General features: G+C 45.6%; 1 protein-coding gene across 1 annotated transcript in view; it reads right to left on the bottom strand.

The window, feature by feature from the left end:
• The window catches only part of LOC144266763 (cytosolic phospholipase A2 epsilon-like), a 37,215-nt gene that overhangs the window by 4,434 nt on the left and 11,983 nt on the right, over positions 1 to 20,798 (bottom strand). The window contains exons 9-16 of the mRNA XM_077820263.1: positions 19,253 to 19,422; positions 19,044 to 19,130; positions 17,815 to 17,852; positions 16,986 to 17,121; positions 4,832 to 4,968; positions 4,161 to 4,383; positions 3,242 to 3,356; positions 2,706 to 2,843 (exon numbers count right to left, since the gene is read on the bottom strand). Coding sequence (XP_077676389.1) covers positions 2,706 to 2,843; positions 3,242 to 3,356; positions 4,161 to 4,383; positions 4,832 to 4,968; positions 16,986 to 17,121; positions 17,815 to 17,852; positions 19,044 to 19,130; positions 19,253 to 19,422 — 1,044 coding nt within the window. The remainder of the gene's footprint in view (positions 1 to 2,705; positions 2,844 to 3,241; positions 3,357 to 4,160; positions 4,384 to 4,831; positions 4,969 to 16,985; positions 17,122 to 17,814; positions 17,853 to 19,043; positions 19,131 to 19,252; positions 19,423 to 20,798) is intronic.

Below are 20,798 nucleotides of genomic sequence, written 5' to 3'. Positions count from 1 at the left end.
ATGAGGGCTAAGAAATATTTTTTTTAAATGAAAGTTGCAATTCTCATGTACTCCCATGATTGTAGGCTTCAAGAAAAAAAAAAAACACCAAATAACTCAAGATTTGTGATAAAATTATGAGAGTGGGCCATGCTAGAGATTTTATGGAGACCTTTATGCTCTAGTCTTGGGAGCATTTAATTGAAAATTGCCTTTTTATCCTTCCATCTGAAGTTGTTCCATTACCTTCTATTTTTTGCAGGCATCTGTCTGCACAGTTCCAAACTTCTGCTTTTAATATCTGACTTGGGGGTCTTTAGATTCTAAGGACCAGATTGCATCTGGCTTTGTGCAGGTGTGCAGGCGGGATGCAAGGACTTTTCCTCTCTTGCCTATGCCTTGAAAGGGGCCATGACAGTGCCTGTGCTCTGGGAAATGCAGGGATGCTCTCTTTTCATGTATGCTGCTCTCTCTGTAGACCAGGCCTGGTGCACCAAGGGAACAATTTTAACCACTTCAAAGCATGGTGCAGCTTGCATAATCATGCACAGCTGAGAGCTTGAAAAGGAATTTATGACTCCTGGGGCACAATGCTGCACCTCCACCCCCACCCCGCCAGCCCGCCCGAGTAATTTCTCAGGCAGTGCAGTTCTTTACAGTTCTCTGCCTGAATAGTACAATTTTGCCTAGCTCTAATTCATATCGTCTGTCACAGTGAAGGTTACAGGTCAAATCCCGCATAAGATGGAAGCTTTCTTGTATCTCTCCAGATCACCCATTCTCGTCCTTCCCATAGCATCTTTCTTTTCTCTGTTGCTTACAGCTCTTAATTTCTCTCCCCCCGTCAAGGAGTGTATTAACGCTGCAGAATTTTGAAATACGGGCAGCACTGGTATGTCAGATCTCAGAAGGGTCAAGTTTTATTATATTATTTTCTAAATGTCACTGGTGTGTTTGTGTTGCAGAGCATTCCTGTTTCACTGAACTTGTGAGATTTAGTCACCTTTTGTTACACTGTTACAGAGACGGAGATCTCACTGGCTCCTTTCCCATTTCAGATGGACTCAGACCAGGCTGTTTCCTTGCCCCCTGCACTGTTCAGCCTCTTCTTCACCCAAGTTCTCAACCATGCTACAGATGGGCCCAACCGAGGCGTACACATCAGATACGGACACAACGGCTCAGTCGTCAATCTTATGAGGCTTAAAGCAAAAAGGAAAGCAACAGAACTACTACTAAGAGAGGCTCTCTTTGCAGATGCTAACGTCCTCCTACCACACCCAGAGGCAGATCTGCAGTTCATTGTAGATCGCTTCTCTGAAGCATCAAAACTGTTTGGCCTCACAATCAGCCTTGAGAAAACTGTGGTGTTGCATCAATTATCTTCACTGCTCTCTGCCATATCCCCCAGCACCTCCAGTAATGGAATCCAACTAAAGCAAGTTGACAATTTTACCCATCACGGCAGCAATTAATCTCCAATGAAGGGTCTTTCGGTAAACAGATCACGAACAGGATTCAGAAAGCTTCTCAGTCATTAGGAAAGCTACGTAACAAAGTCCTGAAATCCCACAACATAACCCTCTCAACAAAAATAAAACTTTATAATGCTTTTGTGCTCACATCTCTCCTCTACGGCTGTGAGAGCTGGACACCATACATATGGCATATCCAACAGCTAGAGGCTTTCCATATGCGGTCTCTGCATGCCATTATGGGGATCCACTGGCAAGACAAAATAACCAAGCTGGAGGTTCTCCAAAAGCCAAATGCCACAAGTATTGAGGCCATGCGGATAAAAGTCCAGCTACACTGGGTTGGACACATCATTAGGATGTCTGAATATTGACTCCCTAGAAAAATTTTCTATGGAGAATTGGCACAAGGACACTGGAATCAAGGCCGCCCCAGAAAGCACTACAAGGACAGCATCAAGAACAGCGTACACTTTGGTGCAATAAAACCGAAAGATCTTGAGAAGGCTGAGTTAAATAGATCAGCAGGGCAGCACACAACACTCAGAGCTTTCCAAGCCTTTGAAGAGGACAGAAATAATCAATTGTTAGCTGCCAGGGAAAAGCATCATACTACCGCTATAGATGCTCCCCAATGACTGTCTGCCCTATATGGTCACGAGCATGCGCGTCACATTTGGGACTTCAGAGTCACTGCAGAATCCACAAAAAGAGATAGAATGAAAACATCATTGTCGAACCGACGAACTACACACACAAACAGGTACATTTTCAGGGTGGCTAATCCATGCCACCACTGCCACTGCCCGTGGCACCATGGCTACACTATTTTTAGCACGCTAACTCAGATAAGAGCTAGCATATGTGTGTGCGAGCTGAGAATCACACCCCTAGTGTACAGTGTAGATACGGCCTCTGGATGAAATCCTGGTCCAGTTGAAATGAATGGAAAATTCCTATTGACTTCACAGGGGGCCAGGATTTCACTCTTGGACTGGTTTTAAACTGTATTGTAATGCAAAATCAATTAGAAAATTTCAGATAGAAAATGTTTAAAGTCTAGTGGTTGCCATTCACCTGTTATTTTAAGTTTCCTGCTTTAACAATGCAAAGGAAACCACTTTATTAAATGTTAATTCATATAAGGTACTGGCACATATTCTGGCAGGTGATACTGTACCATTGCTGCCAATCACATACCAGTGATTCACCAGTGCCCGGTTTGTATAATTTTCCAAGACAATAAATCACCTTCCAAGTAGGAGATCCGGGATTCTGGGAGCCTCTTCATCAGCCGACCCATGAAAAACTCGCTTCCAAAGTCCTCAGAGCGAATGAAGGCTCCATATTTCATGAATCCAACTTCATATGGGGTGAATTCCAGCCATTCTGCAAACAGAGCCACAAACAAAAAGACAAAAACAAAACCCCAACAAATCTTTTAGAGCAGACTCCGGGCTGAGGATAAAGAGTTATGCTGTTATCAAATGGATACAAGGCGTTAAAAAAAGGTTGAACCACTGAAAGTTTATTCCAAACATTTCGGATCCGGCACAAACACCAGAAATATAGAAACATCACAAAAATTAAAACTAGTGATTACAAAATGCCAGCTGGTGTAAGCTGATGTAGCTCCATTGACTTCAGTGGAACTATGCCAATTTTTACCAGGCCATGATCTGGTCTTTAATTTAGAGGGGGTTTTATGTAATCTATATGAGGTCTTACACACAAAACTGAGCCGCCTCCTAGACTTAAGATCAAGTACAGCTCTGGAATATCTTTACCTTTGAAATCCAAAGTGCTATAGTTGTCCTTGACATTGATTGCCACGTAGATGGGCAGTGGGTTCTGACCCTGATGCACTGCCTGTCGCTGATCCGAGAGTTTATGGTTGTCTTTCTGTTTTTACAAGAAAAGTATCTAAATTGAGGGCGGGTGGGGAGAAGGAACTGACACAGGAATCTACTCACTATGTCTGTACTTAGAATACAGTAAAATGCCTGCATTTCAGCCACGTTCCCCATTGTATGACTGCATTGTATGCAGGGGTTAATATGTCTGGGATCTTCCATACTCTCCAAAATTCTCATGAACAGCTGACAACCATGGTGGCTGCAAGTTCTTGATAATTACATGGTACATGATTTGATGGCACTTTCATACCAACATGATAGGGAATGTCTAAAAAGGAGAAAGAGATGCCTACAGCGTAGAGACTCTGGAGTGGTCTCAGTTAAAAATGAGTCTCCTAACCAGCTGACATCCTAGTTTAATGTACAATACTGCAGCTGTACACAGGACTGGGCATGCTTGTATCAGGAGTACTGCAATTGCATGTGCTGTGAAAAATGAGTGGATAATAGCCTACTGTTTGCTGTTCTAAAACACTTATAATTTAATTATTTCTAAAGAAATCATCTTCAAAATATGCCTACAGCACTTAATTATTACGTTTTCAAAATGTGATTTTTCCAACAAAAAGCATCCAAAAACCTACTAGTGAAAATGGTCCCTCCCCCCACCCTGCATTCAGAACAAGCATGAAAAAATATTGTCCCAAATGGGTCAGTTTCAGAAAGTTATAAGCCTCTGAAAACTGAGTGGCTTTTAAGGGAAGTGTTTCCTCAGCCATAAGGATAAGATTATTAGTGCAATATTAATCACCATAATGATTTAATAAAACCATGCTTTGATATACTGTACCCCATCATGTAACAAATATTCAACAATGAGCCCCCACAGATCTATAGAAGATGTCCTGTGTCCTTCTTGTTTCCGCTGACACAGCTGCTTGTTATAATACTTGATACGCTCCATGGAAAAAGAACCCATCTTGCATTTGGTCACATGTTTTCGAGCTTCATGGATTTTCCCAGACAGATCCTTCTGTGACCAATCAGCATCTCTGTACAAATTTGCCATAGTCCTGGGAAATATATTGAAGGGGAAAAAACAAAAACAAACTGAGGCGTTTATTAGAGAAGGTGCTAAACTTAACGTTTTCAGTTTGAAGGGTTAATGTAAACTTCACCAAAGGTTTAATGTCCTAAATCTATGCTGCCTTTGAGTTCTAGGTTCCCCAAAAAACATTACTTTTTTTAAAATCACAAACTTTACATTTCCCCTGCCTGGTAAATTTAAAATGACCGGCCAATTTCCCTAAAATATTTTTTTAAACATATACTTCTGTGCTGACACTAACTATAAAAATTCCCCACTCCAGAAAAGAGATTTTTCTGGCAAAATGGATCAAAAATAGGGCTTGGGTCACAACGCTGGCTATGGGGGAGCTGCTACTGGCAGCTCCATAATATTTCTTTAGCATAGAACTTTGTATCAGGAGCATAGAGAAATTCTGCTCACGTCTTCCTTACCATGTCGTGCCAGACAAACCAGTTAGGTACATAGCACAGTCTATGACATTTAACTTCTGGAGACCCAATAGACTGCCATATGACGTTGTCAGTGATCTCATTCCACCACCTGTTGTCATGATGGCCACCACAGGAATCTGTTCAATACAAAGAGAGCAAGTTACTGCAAAGCAAATGACATATGAACATTTAGATGAACCTGAAATGGAACACTAGACCCAATCCAGTTCCAAATCACAACTATAGTCTTTCTTCTGACAAGGTCAAAATTGAAATACATACACAGACTCCTGGACACTGGAGAAGTTTAGAATCTGATTTGGACCCAACCTCTGTAGCTTAGGCCTTCTCTATTTGGAATAGATTTGGAATAGAGAAGGGAAGGACTTATTATAAGTTCAGTTGCTTTTGTTCCTCCTAAAGAGTTTTTGAAGCCGAGATGGGTTGAAGGATGGGCTCCCCCTAGAACAGTGGTGGGCAACCTGCAGCCCATGGGCCGCACACGGCCCGTCAGCGTAATCCACTGGCGGGCCGCACGACAGTTTGTTTACATTGACCACCTGCTGGCACGGCCACCGACAGTTCCCAGTGTCTGCAGGTCGCCATTCCTGGCCACAGGGAGCTGCGGGAAGCGATGCGGGCTGCAAGGATGTGCTGGCCACTGTTTCCTGCAGCTCCCGTTGGCTGGGAATGGTGAACCGCAGTCACTGGGAGCTGCGGGCGGCCATGCCTGCGGATGGTCAGTGTAAACAAACTGTCTCACAGCCTGCCACTGGATTACCCTGACAGGCCGTGCGTGGCCCGTGGGTCACAGGTTGCCCACCACTGCCCTAGAAAATGCCTCATATGGCTGGCTCAATACATAGCTTCTAACAGCCAAACTCCTACCACTTGCCTTCTCATGGCAGAGGTGTTTTTAACTGGAAGTGTGTGTGTGGGGGGAGGATGGGGGTCTGGCGCTTTATAAGCAGCTTGCCCCAGGCAGATGGGGGCTCTCTAACCATGCAGGCAGTCCACCTAGGAGAAGGAAAAACTCCAATTTCAAACCAAGAATGTCAAGCGTGGCTAACCAGTTTGTAAAAGTTGTGTCATTCACACATGTTCCACAGGTCTTCATCTTCAATAAGTATATCAATATAAAGGGTAAGGTGTCCCCCAGAAGTAGGGTGACCAGATGTTCCATTTTTAAAGGGACAGTCCCATATTTAAGCCCTCCTGCAGGTGTCCCAACTTTTTCTTAAAAATGGGCAAATTGTCCCATATTTTCTGTCTCCCCCACATCAGTACTGGTGGGTCCTGCTGCTGGCTGGATTCCTGCTAGCCAACCACCTGCCCACCAGCAGTGAGTGGGTGGGGGCCCAGTGGCCGATGATGGCGGTAGGTGTGCAAGGCTGGTGACGAGGCAAAGATGCAGCACGTGGGGCCAGCCGCTCCCCCTGCTAGTCTGTCAGCGCAGCCCCCCCTGCGTGCTGGCTCTTGGTCACCAGGGCTCCGCCCCCCCCCCATTTCCGGCCGGTGCTGGCTGTGCTCTGCGGTGGCTGGTGAGTGCGGCAGGCACCAGGCGGCAGCCAGATACGTGTTGCCTCTGCTGCCCACCCATTGGCCCTTTACACGCTCCCCCTCTTGCTGTCCTCTCCCTGCTTTGTCCCTTGCCCCCCTCCCAGCCCCGCTGCTCCTCCATATCTCACCTGCAGGGTGCATCCCGCTCCCAGCGCTGTGAGGAGAACCAGCCCCTGATCAGAGTGCTCAGCTCATCAATAGCCTGGCCAGCAGGCTCCTTCCTTCCCCCACTGCCTCTGGCTGGGCTGGTGCCCCGGGAAAGCCCAAGACCCTCCGGCCCAGGGCACTGGTCAGGAGGAGCCAAGCCCTGTATGTGCCAATGCCCCGCACAGCGCTGGTATGGGGAAGCCTATCCGCCCTTCAGCTAAGCTCTGGAGTGATTTCCAGCCTGTTCCCACCCCAGAGCAGGAGCTTAGCGCCCTCTTCTCCTAACCCCCCTCGCCCGGGGTCCTGCCCCCAGAGAGCACGGGGCTGCTCCGCCCCCTAGACACCCTCCTCTGCTGAGCAACTTCCCTGGCTAGGTTCCATGAAGCCCCTGCAGTCAGGTTCCCTGGGCCCTGGTGCACAGTGCATCCTTAGGGCTTAACCCCTTCCAGCCCACGCTGTAGTCGGAGGCAGTTGGATTATGTTGGTGGCCAATAGCAGCCTGGAGGTGTTAGCTGTCTTTTGACACTGTGCGAGGAGGAAAGGACAAGGGGAGAGAAGAAATGAGCTCTGCAAAGACCTTTGTCAGGTCATTCCTTTCCCCCCCACTCCTCCCCTGTGGCTGGAAGCAGCTCCTGTCCCTTCCCTCCCGTACAGTGCGGAAAGGCTGCGGCTGGTCACATTCTGGTGTGAACCCTGGCACAAATCTGGGGCAGGGGGTATGTGATGCTGCATTCCCATCCCTCCCATGCCAGAAGAGGCGGGTCCATCCCAGGGGCCCAGCCAGGCATGGAGGGCAGAGAGCGCCAGGCAGGGAGGGTGGGGTAGGTCGGTCACTCCCCCTGTGTGAGAGAGGTGTACAGAAGTGTGGATGGGGGGGGATGTCACCCCTCCCCATATGAACCCTAAAGCCTTAAAGATAAGAAGGTAAATAAAAAGAATCGAACTACTCAGTATTTCTTTTTAACAGGGGCTCAGTCAACTTGATGTTAATTTGAACGTTTGTACTGCATAGTTCCTATTGATTGCTATTGAACTCACTTGAATATGAGTAATTTTACCAGGTGTCCTGTATTCAGCATAGGGAAATATGGTCACCCTACCCAGAAGTGACACACAACCTCTTTGTCTGACGACTGTGGAAAATGGTCAAGTTACCACATTGTGGTACATATGGCTAAAAATAGCAAGCCTAAGAGTAATGTCTGGTTTCCCTGAATGCGGGAACAATGAAAAGGAAACAAAAAGTAGTAGCTGAGATGATGAAGGGAAGGAGAGTGCACATTGCCTGTATAAGAGAGACAAAATGGAAGGGATTTAAATCCACGTACATCAAGGAGGCTACAAGATGATGCTCAGCAGCGAAGAGGAATAGCGTAGGAATAATAGTAGCAGAAATATTACAGGATATGATAGTGGACATCCAAAGAAAGAGTGACCAGCTGATGAAAGTTAGAATAGCACTGACAGAGACCAAAAATTGTATGTTATATGCTGATATGTGCCACAGGTTGGCTGTATGAGAGAGGAGAAGGTGGAGTTCCACATAGCATGGGCCAAGTGATAAGTGAAGTACCACACTCTGAGTACCTGATTATCATAGCAGATCTCAATAGATATGAGAGAACACAGTGAGAGCTAGAATGACTGCCAGAGGATGAAGCTTTGGTACCAGAAATGAAGCTGGTGAGGATATCTTAGAGTTAGCCAGAGCCCATGGCCTGATTGTTGCCAATATACATTTCACAAAGAGGGAGAAGCACTTAGTTATATACAGGGGCAGTGCCAACAGGTCCCAGACAGATTACTTCCTGACAAGGAGAAAAGATCTAAAAAAATGTGAGACTTTAAAGTGATCCCAGGAGAGCAGATTGCAGAGCAACATAGGTTGCATGTAACAGACTTCTAGGTGAAAAAGGCAATTGGGGTGGGGGAGGGGACACTAAAAGATGAGCTGTGGAACAAAGGATAAAGTGGTGGAGGTCTGCAGATAGGGAAGTTAGTCTGAGATTTAAGGATGAGGTTCTATAGAGGTAAGACAATGACCAAACCAGCCACGATGATACCAATGAGGTTTGGAGAAAAATATCCACATGTAATACAGAAAGCTCACAAGCTGTGTGTGGACAAATGAAAGAAGATATGGTAGTGGTCTAATGATGTGCAGGAAACAGAAAATAAAAAAGGAAGGAAGGTTTAAGTGATGGCAGAAAGTAAGAACAGTGGACAGTTATGAGGAATATAGGCTGGTAAAGAAAAAGGTGAAAATAATGGTTGCAGAAGCTAAGGGTCAGGCACTTAAAGCTTTATATGTAGGATTATCGAGGAAGGAAGGGCAAAATGGAATATAGAGGTTCGTGAGGATCAGACAAAGAAGCACTAGGGATTTGGGAATTGTGGAGTGTATCAAAAACAAAAATGGAAGAGTACTGGTGGAAGGTAGCAAAATCATGAGGAGATGTCAGTGGTTTTATGAGAAATTGCTCAATGGAGAGAATTTGAGGAAATCATTGAGCTAAGTATGTGCAAACAACCACCTCACAAGAGCTATCACTGTGTTAGTGAGTCAGACAGCACCAAAGATAACACATGGGAAGGTAGAGGGACCAGATGGTGTAGCAACTGAGGTATTTAAATCACTGGGCCATGAGGCAGTGGTGGTGGTGATGATCAACTTCTTTAAATTAATCCTCCAGAATGGAAAAAATACCCAGCTAATGGGGGAAGAGCATATGGTCTCTATCTTCAAGCATAAAGGGGATGTGGAAGAACGTAGTAATTACTAACTGTAATGGGGAGGGGCACTTGCTTCTTGCGCACGTCCTGCAGCTGCTGCTGCAGTACTGCAAGCTTTTTCCACTGCTATCACCTCCTGTAGCTTTGTTGACCTCACTTGGCAAGTCTTCCGTGGCTTGGCCCTCCAACCGAGTCACAAAGCCCAAATGAATCCCTTAGGGGTATTAAACTGTCTGATAAAGGAACAGTCTATTTGTACTTAGAAGAATCTTCAGTCCTGGCTCTGGTCTCCTTTAAACGCAGCCCTTTGTTTGGGTTCCTAGTTCAGCCCTGGCCCTTTTGTGTGATTTACACTGCTTTGCTTTTAGCCGATAGGGGAACCCAGACCTGCCCACTACTCCAGTGGCAGGAGTAAGACCCTGCAGGTGACACTGCTCAGTACTCCTGATACCCTAATGAGCCAGCTAGGCTGCCTGATGGACTGCCATGCCTGATTGGCTGAGGAACCTCAGCATGAATAGCTTGCTGGCTGCTCAAAGCACGTGCCAACAGACCCTCTGCCTCCCTGTGCCCATCTCTTGCAAAGCCCTGCTCCTGCTCTGGTCCTCCACTGCTCCAGCCCGGATCCTGCCCTGTACCCAGCCTTGTTCCTATCCAGTCCCAGCCTGGCTCCTGGCTTCTCTGACTCCCAGTAATCCAGTTCCAACCCTCGGTTCTGATTCCCAACACCCACTTTGTCTTGACCCTTGGCTGTGGCATTTGGACTCTGACTCCAGTTCTGACCTTTAGCCCTGCTTCCTGGTTCTGGACCTGTCTCAACCGGTCCTGCCGTCAGACTCCAACCACTAGACCTGACTGCCTACAACCCGGTCTCCTGACACCCAGGTTCCAATCTAGGCACCCTAAAAACAGCAGCTATGCACTGCTCAATCTCAATTCATTGCTGATTCTTCCCTGGGCCTCTTCCTATCTAGCCCCTTTTTTCTTCACCCTTACTTCAGGGTTAAGGTTCTTGGGGCCTCTCTCTTCCTGCAAACCCAGCTAAGCAAAATGCAGCCAGAACAAACTGGCTATCCCTCAGGCTCCTGTGGCCAGAGAGGACCCTTCCTTGGCCCTCTGGTCCCAGCCAGGCACTAAGCTGCTAAGGCCCTGCAGCTCCTTTTATCTGAGCCTGCTGGGCTGTGATTGTCTGCTTCTATGAAGCCTCTTTAGGCGGGCCTGGAGGACCGACCTTTGCCACTGCTTTCCTGGGACAAGGTGCAATAGGACCGTGGGGCCTCCAGCAGGGGGCCTGGTACACCCCATCACACTGACCCCTCAAGTTAATGAGTCATGTGATGAATGGCTGGAAAGAATTAGTGAGAAAAGACACTTCAAGCAACTGGAGCATCAATAAGTGACAACCAAGTCAAGTTTATGCCAGAAGGGTCAACGCTGGATGCAATGTTTGCAGCCCACACATTGCAGGAGAAGTAGAGGGAGAAATACAAGAAATTTCATTTAGTTTGTGGACTTAGAGAAGGCTTCTTACAGAGTTCACAGAGACCCGAGTGATATGGCGGTGTCTGCATTTGCACCATCTGCTGGAGACATACGTTCAGACTATTATGGACATTTGCAAGGGTAGCACAACAGCAGCAAGAAGCAGTTGTGACGACAGTGAGCCATTCACTGTGAGGGTAGGTCTCCATCAAGGATCAGTCCTAAACCTATTTCTATTACCGATTGTAATTGACTCCTTCACACAAGGGGCTTGGGGAGAGGCTGTATGGAGCATACTTTTCACCAATGCCATTATATTGTGCCATGAAGATAAATACAAACTGGAAAGAGATCTAGAAGAATGGAGGGCAGCAGTAGAAGAAAATAGTTTAACAAAAGATGGAATCCATGTGATGCTTTATTAAGAGGGACAATGAGAAGCCAGTACAACTAGTTGGTATAGAGTTAAAGTGTGTGTAACAATTCAAATACCATAGTTCAGTGCTGAGCCATGATGGGAATGTTGATGCAGATGTTAGGAATCACGTGGAGAGTGCTTGGTGCAAGTGGAGGCAGTTGGCTTATTTTGCAGTTAAGAGTATGCTAAGTAAACTAAAGTGCAAGGTGTATAAGACATGATTATGTTTGTTGTGATGTATGGCTGGCCAATGAAGAATGCTGGCCAATAAAGAACATAAGAATATCCATACTAGGTCAGACCAATAGTCCATCTAGCCCAATATCCTGTCTTCTGATAGTGACAGGTGCCAGATGCTTCAGAGAGAATGAGCACAACAGGGCTATTATCAAGTGATCCATCACCTGTCATCCAGTCCCAGCTTCCAGCAGTCAGAGTTTTAGGGACACCGAGAGCATTGGGTTGTGTCCCTGACTATCTTGGCTAATAGCTACTGATGGACCTATCCTGCATGAACGCATCTAATTCTTTTTTGGAACCCAGTTATACTTTTGACCTTCACACCATCCCCTGGCAACAAGTTCCACAGGTTGACTGTGTATTATATGCAGAAATACTTCCTTATGTTTATTTTAAACTTGCTGTCCATTAATTTCATTGGGAGACCCCTGCTTCTGTTGTTATGTGAAGGGGTAAATAACACTTCCCTATTCACTTTCTCCACATCATTCATGATTTTATAGACCTCTATCATAACTCCTATTAGTAAGGCTAAGATTTTGTCACAGATATTTTTAGTAAAAATCATGGACAGGTCACGGGCAATAAAGAAAAATTCACAGAAGCCCATGACCTGACTGTGATTTAAAAATATCCATGACAAAATGGGGAGCTGTGGAGTCCCCACACTGCCCACAGCGGCTGGGTAGCTGTGGGGGCCCTGGCTCAGAGCTCTGAGTCCCCCACCGCCCACAGTTCAGAGCTGCGGGGTAGCCCCATTGCCCGTGGTTACCCTTGCCCAGTGGCCGTGAGGTGCTCAGCTCAGAGCCCTCTTCTGCCCGTGGCAGCCAGGAGCTGTGGATTCCCAAACCGCCCGCAGCTAGGGTTGCCCACTTTCTACTCACACAAAGCAGAACACCCTTGCCCCACCCCTGCCCCTCCCCTCCTCTGAGGCCCTGCCCATTCCCTGCCCCTTCTCCGAGGCCCCACCCCCACTCACTCCATCCCCCCTCCCTCTGTCACTTGCTCTTCCCACCCTCACTCACTCATTTTCACTGGGCTGGCTCAGGGGGCTGGGGTGTGGAAGGGGTGAGGGCTTTGGCTGGGGGTGCACGTTCTGGGGTGGGGCAAGAAATGAGGGGTTCAGGATGTGGGAGGGGGCTCCAGGCTGGGGCAGAGTGTTAGGGTGCAAGGAGGGGAGGGGGAGGGCCCTGATGTGGGGCCGAGGATGAGGGATTAGGGGTGTAGGAGGCTGGGACTGAGGGGGTTGGAGTATGGGAGGGTGCTCCAGGCTGAGGCAGGGAGTTGGGGTGTGAGGGGGGGGTTAGGGCTCCGGCTGGTGGTGTGGGTTCTGATGTGGTGCCAGGGATGAGGGATTTGGGGTGCAGGAGAGGGCTCCAGACAGGGGCTGAGGGGTTTGGAGTGTAGGAAGGAGCTCTGGGCTGGGGCAGGGAGTCTAAGGGCTCTGGCTGGGGGTGCAGACTCTGGGGTGGGGCTGGGACTGAGGGGTTTGGAGGGCATGGGGGGGGATCAGGGATGGGGCAAGGGATTGGGTTATGGGGGAGGGTGAGGGCTCCAGCTGGGGATGACAGGTTTGGGGTGTAGGAGGGTGCTCTGGACTGGCGCAGGATCCCTTTTCAACCAGATATTCCAGTCGAAAACTGGACACCTGGACACCCTAGCCACAGCGGCTCAGCTCCTGTGGCCCCCGCAGTACCCCACAGCTCCTGACCGCCAGAGATGGCAGGGAGACCCTGCAGCTCCCAGCCGCCGTGGGCTGAAGTCACGGATTCCATGACTTCTGCGACCTCTATGACAAAATGATAGCCTTACCTATTAGTTGTCTCTTTTGTAAGATGAACAGTCCCCATCTTTTTAATCTCTCCTCATATGGACGTTGTTCCATATTGTTGTTGCCCTTCTCTGGCAATTCTAACTATTTTATTTTTTCCAATTCTAATATATCTTTTCAAGATGGGGTGACCAGAAGTGTATGGAGTATTCAATGCTTGGGTGTACCATGGATTTATATAATGGCATTATGATATTTTCTGATTCATTATCTATCCTTGTCCTAATGATTCCAGACATTCTGTTAGCTTTTTTGTCTGCCGCTGCACATTGAGTGGATGTTTTCAGAGAACTATCCACAATGACTCTAGGATCTTCCTTCAGTGGTAGTAGCTAATTTAGACCCCATCATTTTGTATGTATAGTTGGGATCATGTTTTCCAATGTGTATTATTTTGCATTTTTCAACATTCAATTTCATCTGCCATTGTGTTGCCCAGTCACCAAGTTTTGTGAGATCCCTTTGTAACTCTTCACAGTCTGCTGTGGACTTAACTATTTTGTATCATCTGCAAACATTGTCACCTCACTGTTTACCCATTTGCCAGATCATTCATGACTATGTTGAACAGCAATAGTCCCAGTACAAATCTTTGGGTGACCTTGCTATTTACCTCTCACCACTGTGAAAACTGACCATTTCTTTCCTATTTTTTGTTTCCTATCTCTTAACCAGTTACTGATCTATGAGAGGACCTTCCTTCTTATCGCAGGACTGCACAGTTTGCTTAAAAGCCTGTGTTACCGGACCTTATCAAAGGCTTTCTGAAAGTCTTAGTACACTATATCCCCTGGCTCACCGTTCTCCACATGCTTGTTGATACGCTCAAAAAATTCTAATAGATTTGTGAGGCATGACTCCCCTTTACAAAAGCGTATCATGTTCATCTATGTGCCTGATAATTCTCTTCTTCACAATAGTTTCAACCAATTTGCCTGGTACTGAAGTTAGGTTTACCAGACTGAGATTGCCTATGAAGACATTTAAAAAAAATCAGCATTACATTAGCTATCATCTCATCTCCTGGTACAGAGTCTGATTTAAGCGACAGCTTATATACCACAGTTAGTAGTTCTGTATTTTCATATTTGAGTTCCTTCAGAACTCTTGAGTGAAAACATCTGGTTCTGGTGACTTATTACTGTTTATCAATTTGTTCCAATACCTCCTCTATTGACACCTCAATTTTGGAGAGTTTCTCAGATTTGTCACCTAAAAGGGATGGCTTAGGTGTGGGAGCCACCCTCACATCCTCTGCAGTGAGGACTGATGCAAAAAATGTATTTAGCTTCTCCACAATGGCTTTGTCTTCCCTGAGTGCTTTTTAGTACTTTGATCATCAAGTGGTCCCACTGATTATTTGGCAGGCTTTCTGCTTCTGATGTCCTTAAAAAATGTTTGCAGTTAGTTTCTGTGTCTTTTGTTAGTTGCTCTTCAAATTCTTTTTTTGGCCTCCTAATTATACTTTTACACTTGACTTGCCAGAGTTTATGCTCCTTTCTATTTTCCTCTGTAGGATTTAACTTCCAGTTTTTAAATGAAGTCTTTTTGCTTTTAACTGACTCTTTTACTCTGTTGTTTAGACATTGTGGCATTTTTTATCCTCCGACTGTTTTTTTTAAATTTGGGGTATACATTTAGTTTTGGAGTATACATGGTGTTTTAAAATAGTTTCCATGCTGCTTGCCGGCATTTCCATCTTGTGACTGTTCCTTTTAATGTCCATTTAACTAGCTCTCTCATTTTTGTGTCGTTTCCCCTTTTTGAAGTTAAATGCTACTGTGGTGGGTTTCTTTGGTATTTTCCCCCCAACAAGAATGTTAAATTTAGTAACAATGTGGTTGCTATTACCTAGTGGTTCAGCTTATTCACCTCTTGAACCAGATCCTGTGCTACGCTTAGGACTAAATCAAGATTTGCCTCTCCCCTTGAGGGTTCCAGGACTAGCTGCTCCAAGAAGTACTCATTAATGGTGTCTAAACATTTTATCTCTTCATCCTGTCCTGAGGTGACATGTAGCCAGTCAAATTAAGGGATATTGAAATTCCCCATTATTATTAGGTTTTCTGTATTTATAATCTCCCTGAGCATTTCACAATCACCATCACCACCCTGTTTAGGTGGTCAGTAATATATTCTTACTGCTATACTCTAAGTAGGAAGACAGAAGAATAACGATGTTACACGGCTGAAATAAGAATGCTCAGGTGGATGCTGGGTAAGACAAGAGCTGATAGGCTACACAATGAAATCGTATGAGCCATGAAGTGGGTAACCCTATCATAGAAAAGTTGAGGGAGTTTTGACCTAGATTTCTGGGTTACATGAAATGATGAGACATGGGGTATGCTGGTGAGAGAGTATAAGATCTGGTTGTCATGGATCGAAGACCATGAGGAAGACCAAGAAAAAGGTAGTTCTATATTAGTAAAGAGGACATGTTGGAAGACGCACTCGATAGGAATGCTTGGAGATAAAGAACAAGAGCTTCCAACCCCGACTAAGTGGGGCAAGGTGAAGGCAAAGAAGAAGGAGAAGTTGCTTTTGTTCAAGTATTATTGTTATTTGTTTCCCGTGTACCTAAAATGTACTGTTTGGTACGAACACAAAAAGAGGAATGGTTCTTTCCCTGGGGACAAAACAGACATACAGAAAGAGGTACAGTGAATCAAATAGTAAGGCAGGAAGAGAACCAAGTGAGGATAGTATCACAAAAGCTCAGGGAGGGAAAATGTCAAGAAGGAGATGATTATGAATAGTGTCCAAAGCATTGGAGAGAAGAAGGAGGATGAGGATGGAGTAGAGCCTGAGATTTTGACGTTATTAAAATCTTTGAGTACGAGCAATTTTGCTGGAGGGAGACATTGATAACTAGCTGGGATGGGATGCAAGATGAAGCAGAAGGAAATTTAATTCAGGGCAACAAATGTAAATGGTGCATTCTGTCAGTTGTGAGGTGAAAGAGGAAAGGAGGTCGGGCAGTCATTAGAGAGGCAGGTGGTGAGAAGTACAGATGCTTATGATGGATAAAGACTAGAACATACTTATATTGTGACGGAAAGTAGCTAGAGCACAGTGATAGGTTAAGGAAGAAGTATAGGAGGGGTGATAGTAAGGAAAGGTTGGAGTGGGGAGGAGATGGAGTTGCTGAGATTGGTAGAGAGAGTAGTCAGGAAAGGAAGAAGAGGGTAGTAGAAGGTGATGGGGCAAGTAAGAAGAAGGAAGACAGAGATCATGGAGGACTATGTCAATTTTCTGTTTGGTGAAATTGACAGGATCTTTCATGGAAAGAAAGAAAGAAGGGTGCAGAATGGGGGAAGATTTTAGGAAAGCCAAAGGTAACAAATGAATGACAGGAATTGTGGGCATGGGTGTCAATGAGACAAAAGTAGTATTGTTTGACCAGGACTGTGACAGAACTAAAAAAGAGAGAACAGGCTTTTGTTGACATGGGAACAGGAAAGGAGGAAGCAGATTTTTGGAATGAGCCATGGCTGAGGTTTATTGGGATGGACTCTGTGTGGCAAAAGAGTCAAGCCTTGGAGACAGAGGAGGGGAGGGATAAGACAACTAAGTCTACTGATGTGATGGATGAGAATACTGGTATCAGAGGGCCACTGCTTGAATCGAGGGCCTCCTGACCATTCAGAAGTTTTGATAATAGTAAATGTATCACATTAGGTGTCCAGTTGCTGAGTGCTCATTTGAACTGAGGGGGAACATCTGGGATTCTGATGACGTACCTCATCATCCTGCAGGTCCTCCTCTAGCTGGAGAACCTTTTTCAGAGCAGCAGCAACATATTTCTTCCTTTTACACAGAAAATCCTGCTCCTCTGTGCACAAGTCAAACCCTAAGCGCACGTCTAGGTCTTCTGAGCTGGAGCACAGACCAGGAAAAAAAAACACAGGCACACATATTGCATGTTGTTACTGATAGCCAATTTTAGAACTTACAGTGCAGACAATCAACCATTTCCAAAAAGAGTCAATCTGACAGAAAACTCTTTCCCACAGTCCTATATAGACAAACTGATTTAACATGAGCATGAGAGAGAGAGAGAGAGAGAGAGAGAGAGAGAAGCAAGAAAAAAAAGGGGGGGAAATTAATTCCTATAAGTAATTTCTGAAGGATCCTGCTATATTTTAGATATAAGCTGGTGGCTGTATTTAAAGCCCAATGCCTTTTTGAGAGCTGTAGTAGAATAAGCTTTGCTGACTGTAACTGATCAACTTTATATCTAAACAGCATCATGACAGATTATGGATTGTGCTGAACAGGATACCAACACAACAGGGCAAATACAGATATCAAATTGCTAACTCTGCCACTACTTCTATCTTATACATGAGTCTCATTAAACTGATGACAATATTGGGTACAGAATATGCCATGTTCTTTTTATATATAAAGTTCCAGCTTTCTATATAAATTAATTAAAGGTTGTGTGCTTTTAATTTGTTTGCACAAATTGTTGACATACAGTAAGCAAACTCTTTCTATAAACAGACAGGGAGAGAGCAGAATTCAACTGATAAAATCATTAACATCCAAAGACGATAGATCTCTTACCAGTCTGTAGCCTTCACATACAAATTAAATTTTTTATCCTGAAAACCAAGAATACAAATACATTAAGTGCCATCACATTGTTAAGGTTTCCCCTCCCTTCAGCTTTTGAGTGAGTTTTATCTTGTCCCTTTTCAGCAGTGCAGACACCAACCTGAGATGCTATGTATATGGATTCAACACCACTCATTCATTCTCTGTAAAGCTGCTCAGCGTTTTCCAGTGACTGTGCCATTCTAAACAGATGAACACCTTGGCGGTACTAGCCAGTGTTTGTCTCCTCCCATGCGCCTGTGTGTGATGTAGTTTCATGGCTAGTGAGAATGCCCTCCTCCCGGACAGGAAGAGATGAGCGGCAGTGCCCCAAGACCTAGCACAGTGATTTATCATTAAGATCAGGATGGAGTGTTTAGAGTGTCACTCACAAAAGCCTGAAGAGGCAAGTACTGGTTGAGAACTGGTGGAATAAATGACAGTTCAAGGTGACTCGCTTGGCTAATCATGAAAATCTCATTATAGCTATTAGCTTTTGTAGAATCCAGGGTTTTTGTGAGTAGTAGTGTGTTTTCTTTTCGAAAGCTAAATTTTGGCTCTTAGCAACATCATGTAACTGTGGCCCTTTAACATGGGTTTACACAATCATAAAACCTATTGTTAATCACCATAAAATTTCAGAATCATAGAATAAATCAGGAGTTCCCAACTTCCCAGCCTTTTCAGGCAACTGCACCCGCGTACTGGGCTGAGATCTCTGCTATATCAGCCATTGTCCTCCATCTTCCATTCACTTAGGCCCATGGCAATGAGTTTGGAATCTTGGAACTCCCCATCCCAGGTGCATAAATACAAGATTGCATTCCGGAGCAACGGCTGCAATGATTGCATTCTGGAGCACTATGGTTGCATGGCTACAGCTGGAGCTCCACTGTCAGAGACAACAGAACACGTGGAGAGTCAATTGACCCCTGTGGGACAGACAGAGATCTGGCTCCCAAGATTCATGGAGGTGGGAAGGGGCCCTGCCTTTGAAATCAAATTTCCCTAACCTCTTTCACCATAGGGATAATGCCAGAAAAACTCATTGAGGGGATTATCCTCATTCTCCTCCTCCTCTTATCCCCTTTCCGACGTTGTTTCCAAGGAAGGAGGCAACCTAGGCCATTATTGTTACACTGGTAATAATCCAGATACGGATCAGTGTTTATTCCTAAGAGTTAACAATAGGCACTCACCTCTGCTATTGTTACTTTCTCTCCTGTGGAAAGTGAATTGAGAGCCACATTTGGCGAGTCCGCCTTTGTATTATAGGAACAGCTACACTGAAGAAATACATAGAAGTTTATATCACAAGGAGTAAAGTGAAGATAGATTAATTTTGCTATCTAATGCATGTGTTTCTTTAAAGTTACTACTAAGTTTATTAAAGCCAATGATAACTTACAAAGGAGTAATATGGTTTCTGCTTTGGTAGAATAACATCCAATGCTGACTGCTTATACTTGACATAGTGAAACTTCGGGGGACATGAGGATCTAATGATGGGATCAGAGGCCAATGTAAGGTCTTGAGTGTCTTCATGGGATCCTTTCACTGTGAGGGAGATGTCTTTCCCTAAAGGAATGAGGCAAAGCACACACAGAAGTTACTGTTATTGGACTGGAAACATAGCATAATAGGGGTGTTAAAAAAAACCCACCTTCATTAAATTGATTAGAAGTTCTTTACACTGAGCTAAGAGAGACCACATATTGAGCAATATTATTCTATTATAATATTTAGATAAATAGGGGTTGGGTAATCAAGGAAATTTTGGGGTAGGTAATTTACCCTAGAGATATTGACAGAAATTAGGATAAAATCAAGTTGCACGAGAAGGGGCTCAGATACGTGGGGTTTCATGAGATATGGGAACCATTTATTTGCTTTTATTTTATTCCAATAGAGCAAATCTATACTAATGTACCATATGTAAGGCTAAGATTTAGTCAGGGGTATTTTTGGTAAAAGTCATGGACAGGTCAGGGGCAATAAATAAATAAAACCCTAACGGCCTGTGACCTGTCCATGACTTTTACCAAAAATACCCCTGACTAAATCTCTACTTCTGGGGCCCTGCTGCTTCGGGGGCCCCTGCTGGGAGGACCTGCTCCAGTGCTGGGGGTTGACTGTCCCCCAGCCGCTGCTCCTGGGGACCGCTCTTTGGATGGCTTCTGGGGCTGCTTCAGCCACCCCAGGAATGCTGCTGCTCAGGGGTTCCCAAGGAACCCCCAGGACTGCTGCTCAGGTTCTTTCCAAAGCCAGCCAGACCGACCGCTGTTCCAGTGGTCCTTGGAGCCACCGCCTGAGCAGCGGCCGGTGCTGCTGGCCCTGGGTCCCTCCAGCAGCAGCTGGTGCGGCTGGCCATGGGGCAGCCCACAGGACCACTATTCAGACGCTCCCTGGGGATGCCCCCAGGACAGCTGCTCGGGCAGTCCGCAGGACCAGCCGCACCAGGGGCTGCTCAGGCGGGTCCCTGGAGCCAGCTGCCCAGGGCCTCCCAAGCAGGGGCCTGTGCAGCTGGCCCCAGGGACTGCTGGAGCAGCTTGGCCCAGGTCACTCCAGCAGCGGCCAGTACGGCTGGCTGTGGAGTGCCAGAGCAGCAGGCCCTGGGGCCAGCTGGCCAGGCGGCCCTGAAGTCAGCCACACCAGCTTGTGAGGAAGTCATGGAGGTTGCGGAAAGTCACAGAATCTGTGACTTCTGTGACCTCTGTGAAAGAATTGCAGCCTTAACCATATGTGATAATCACTAATAGTACTAAAAAAGGTCTGGTTCCATGAATGAATGGAGCAATTTATCTAGGTATGTCTGTTGTAGCTTTAGTTCCTTTATAAATAAAAGGTTTGTATTACTACACTTTGCCTTATAATTCTTTAAGGGCTGTTATTTCCATAGCAACACAACTGTTTGACTGAGGTGACCTTGTAGTTAAGGTACTCAGTAAATCTCA

This window comes from Eretmochelys imbricata, chromosome 6, assembly GCF_965152235.1.
Source record: "Eretmochelys imbricata isolate rEreImb1 chromosome 6, rEreImb1.hap1, whole genome shotgun sequence".
In the NCBI taxonomy this organism is placed as follows: domain Eukaryota; kingdom Metazoa; phylum Chordata; order Testudines; family Cheloniidae; genus Eretmochelys; species Eretmochelys imbricata.
The sequence above is the reverse complement of the archived record's forward strand: the minus strand, read 5'-3'. Positions and strand labels throughout refer to the sequence as shown.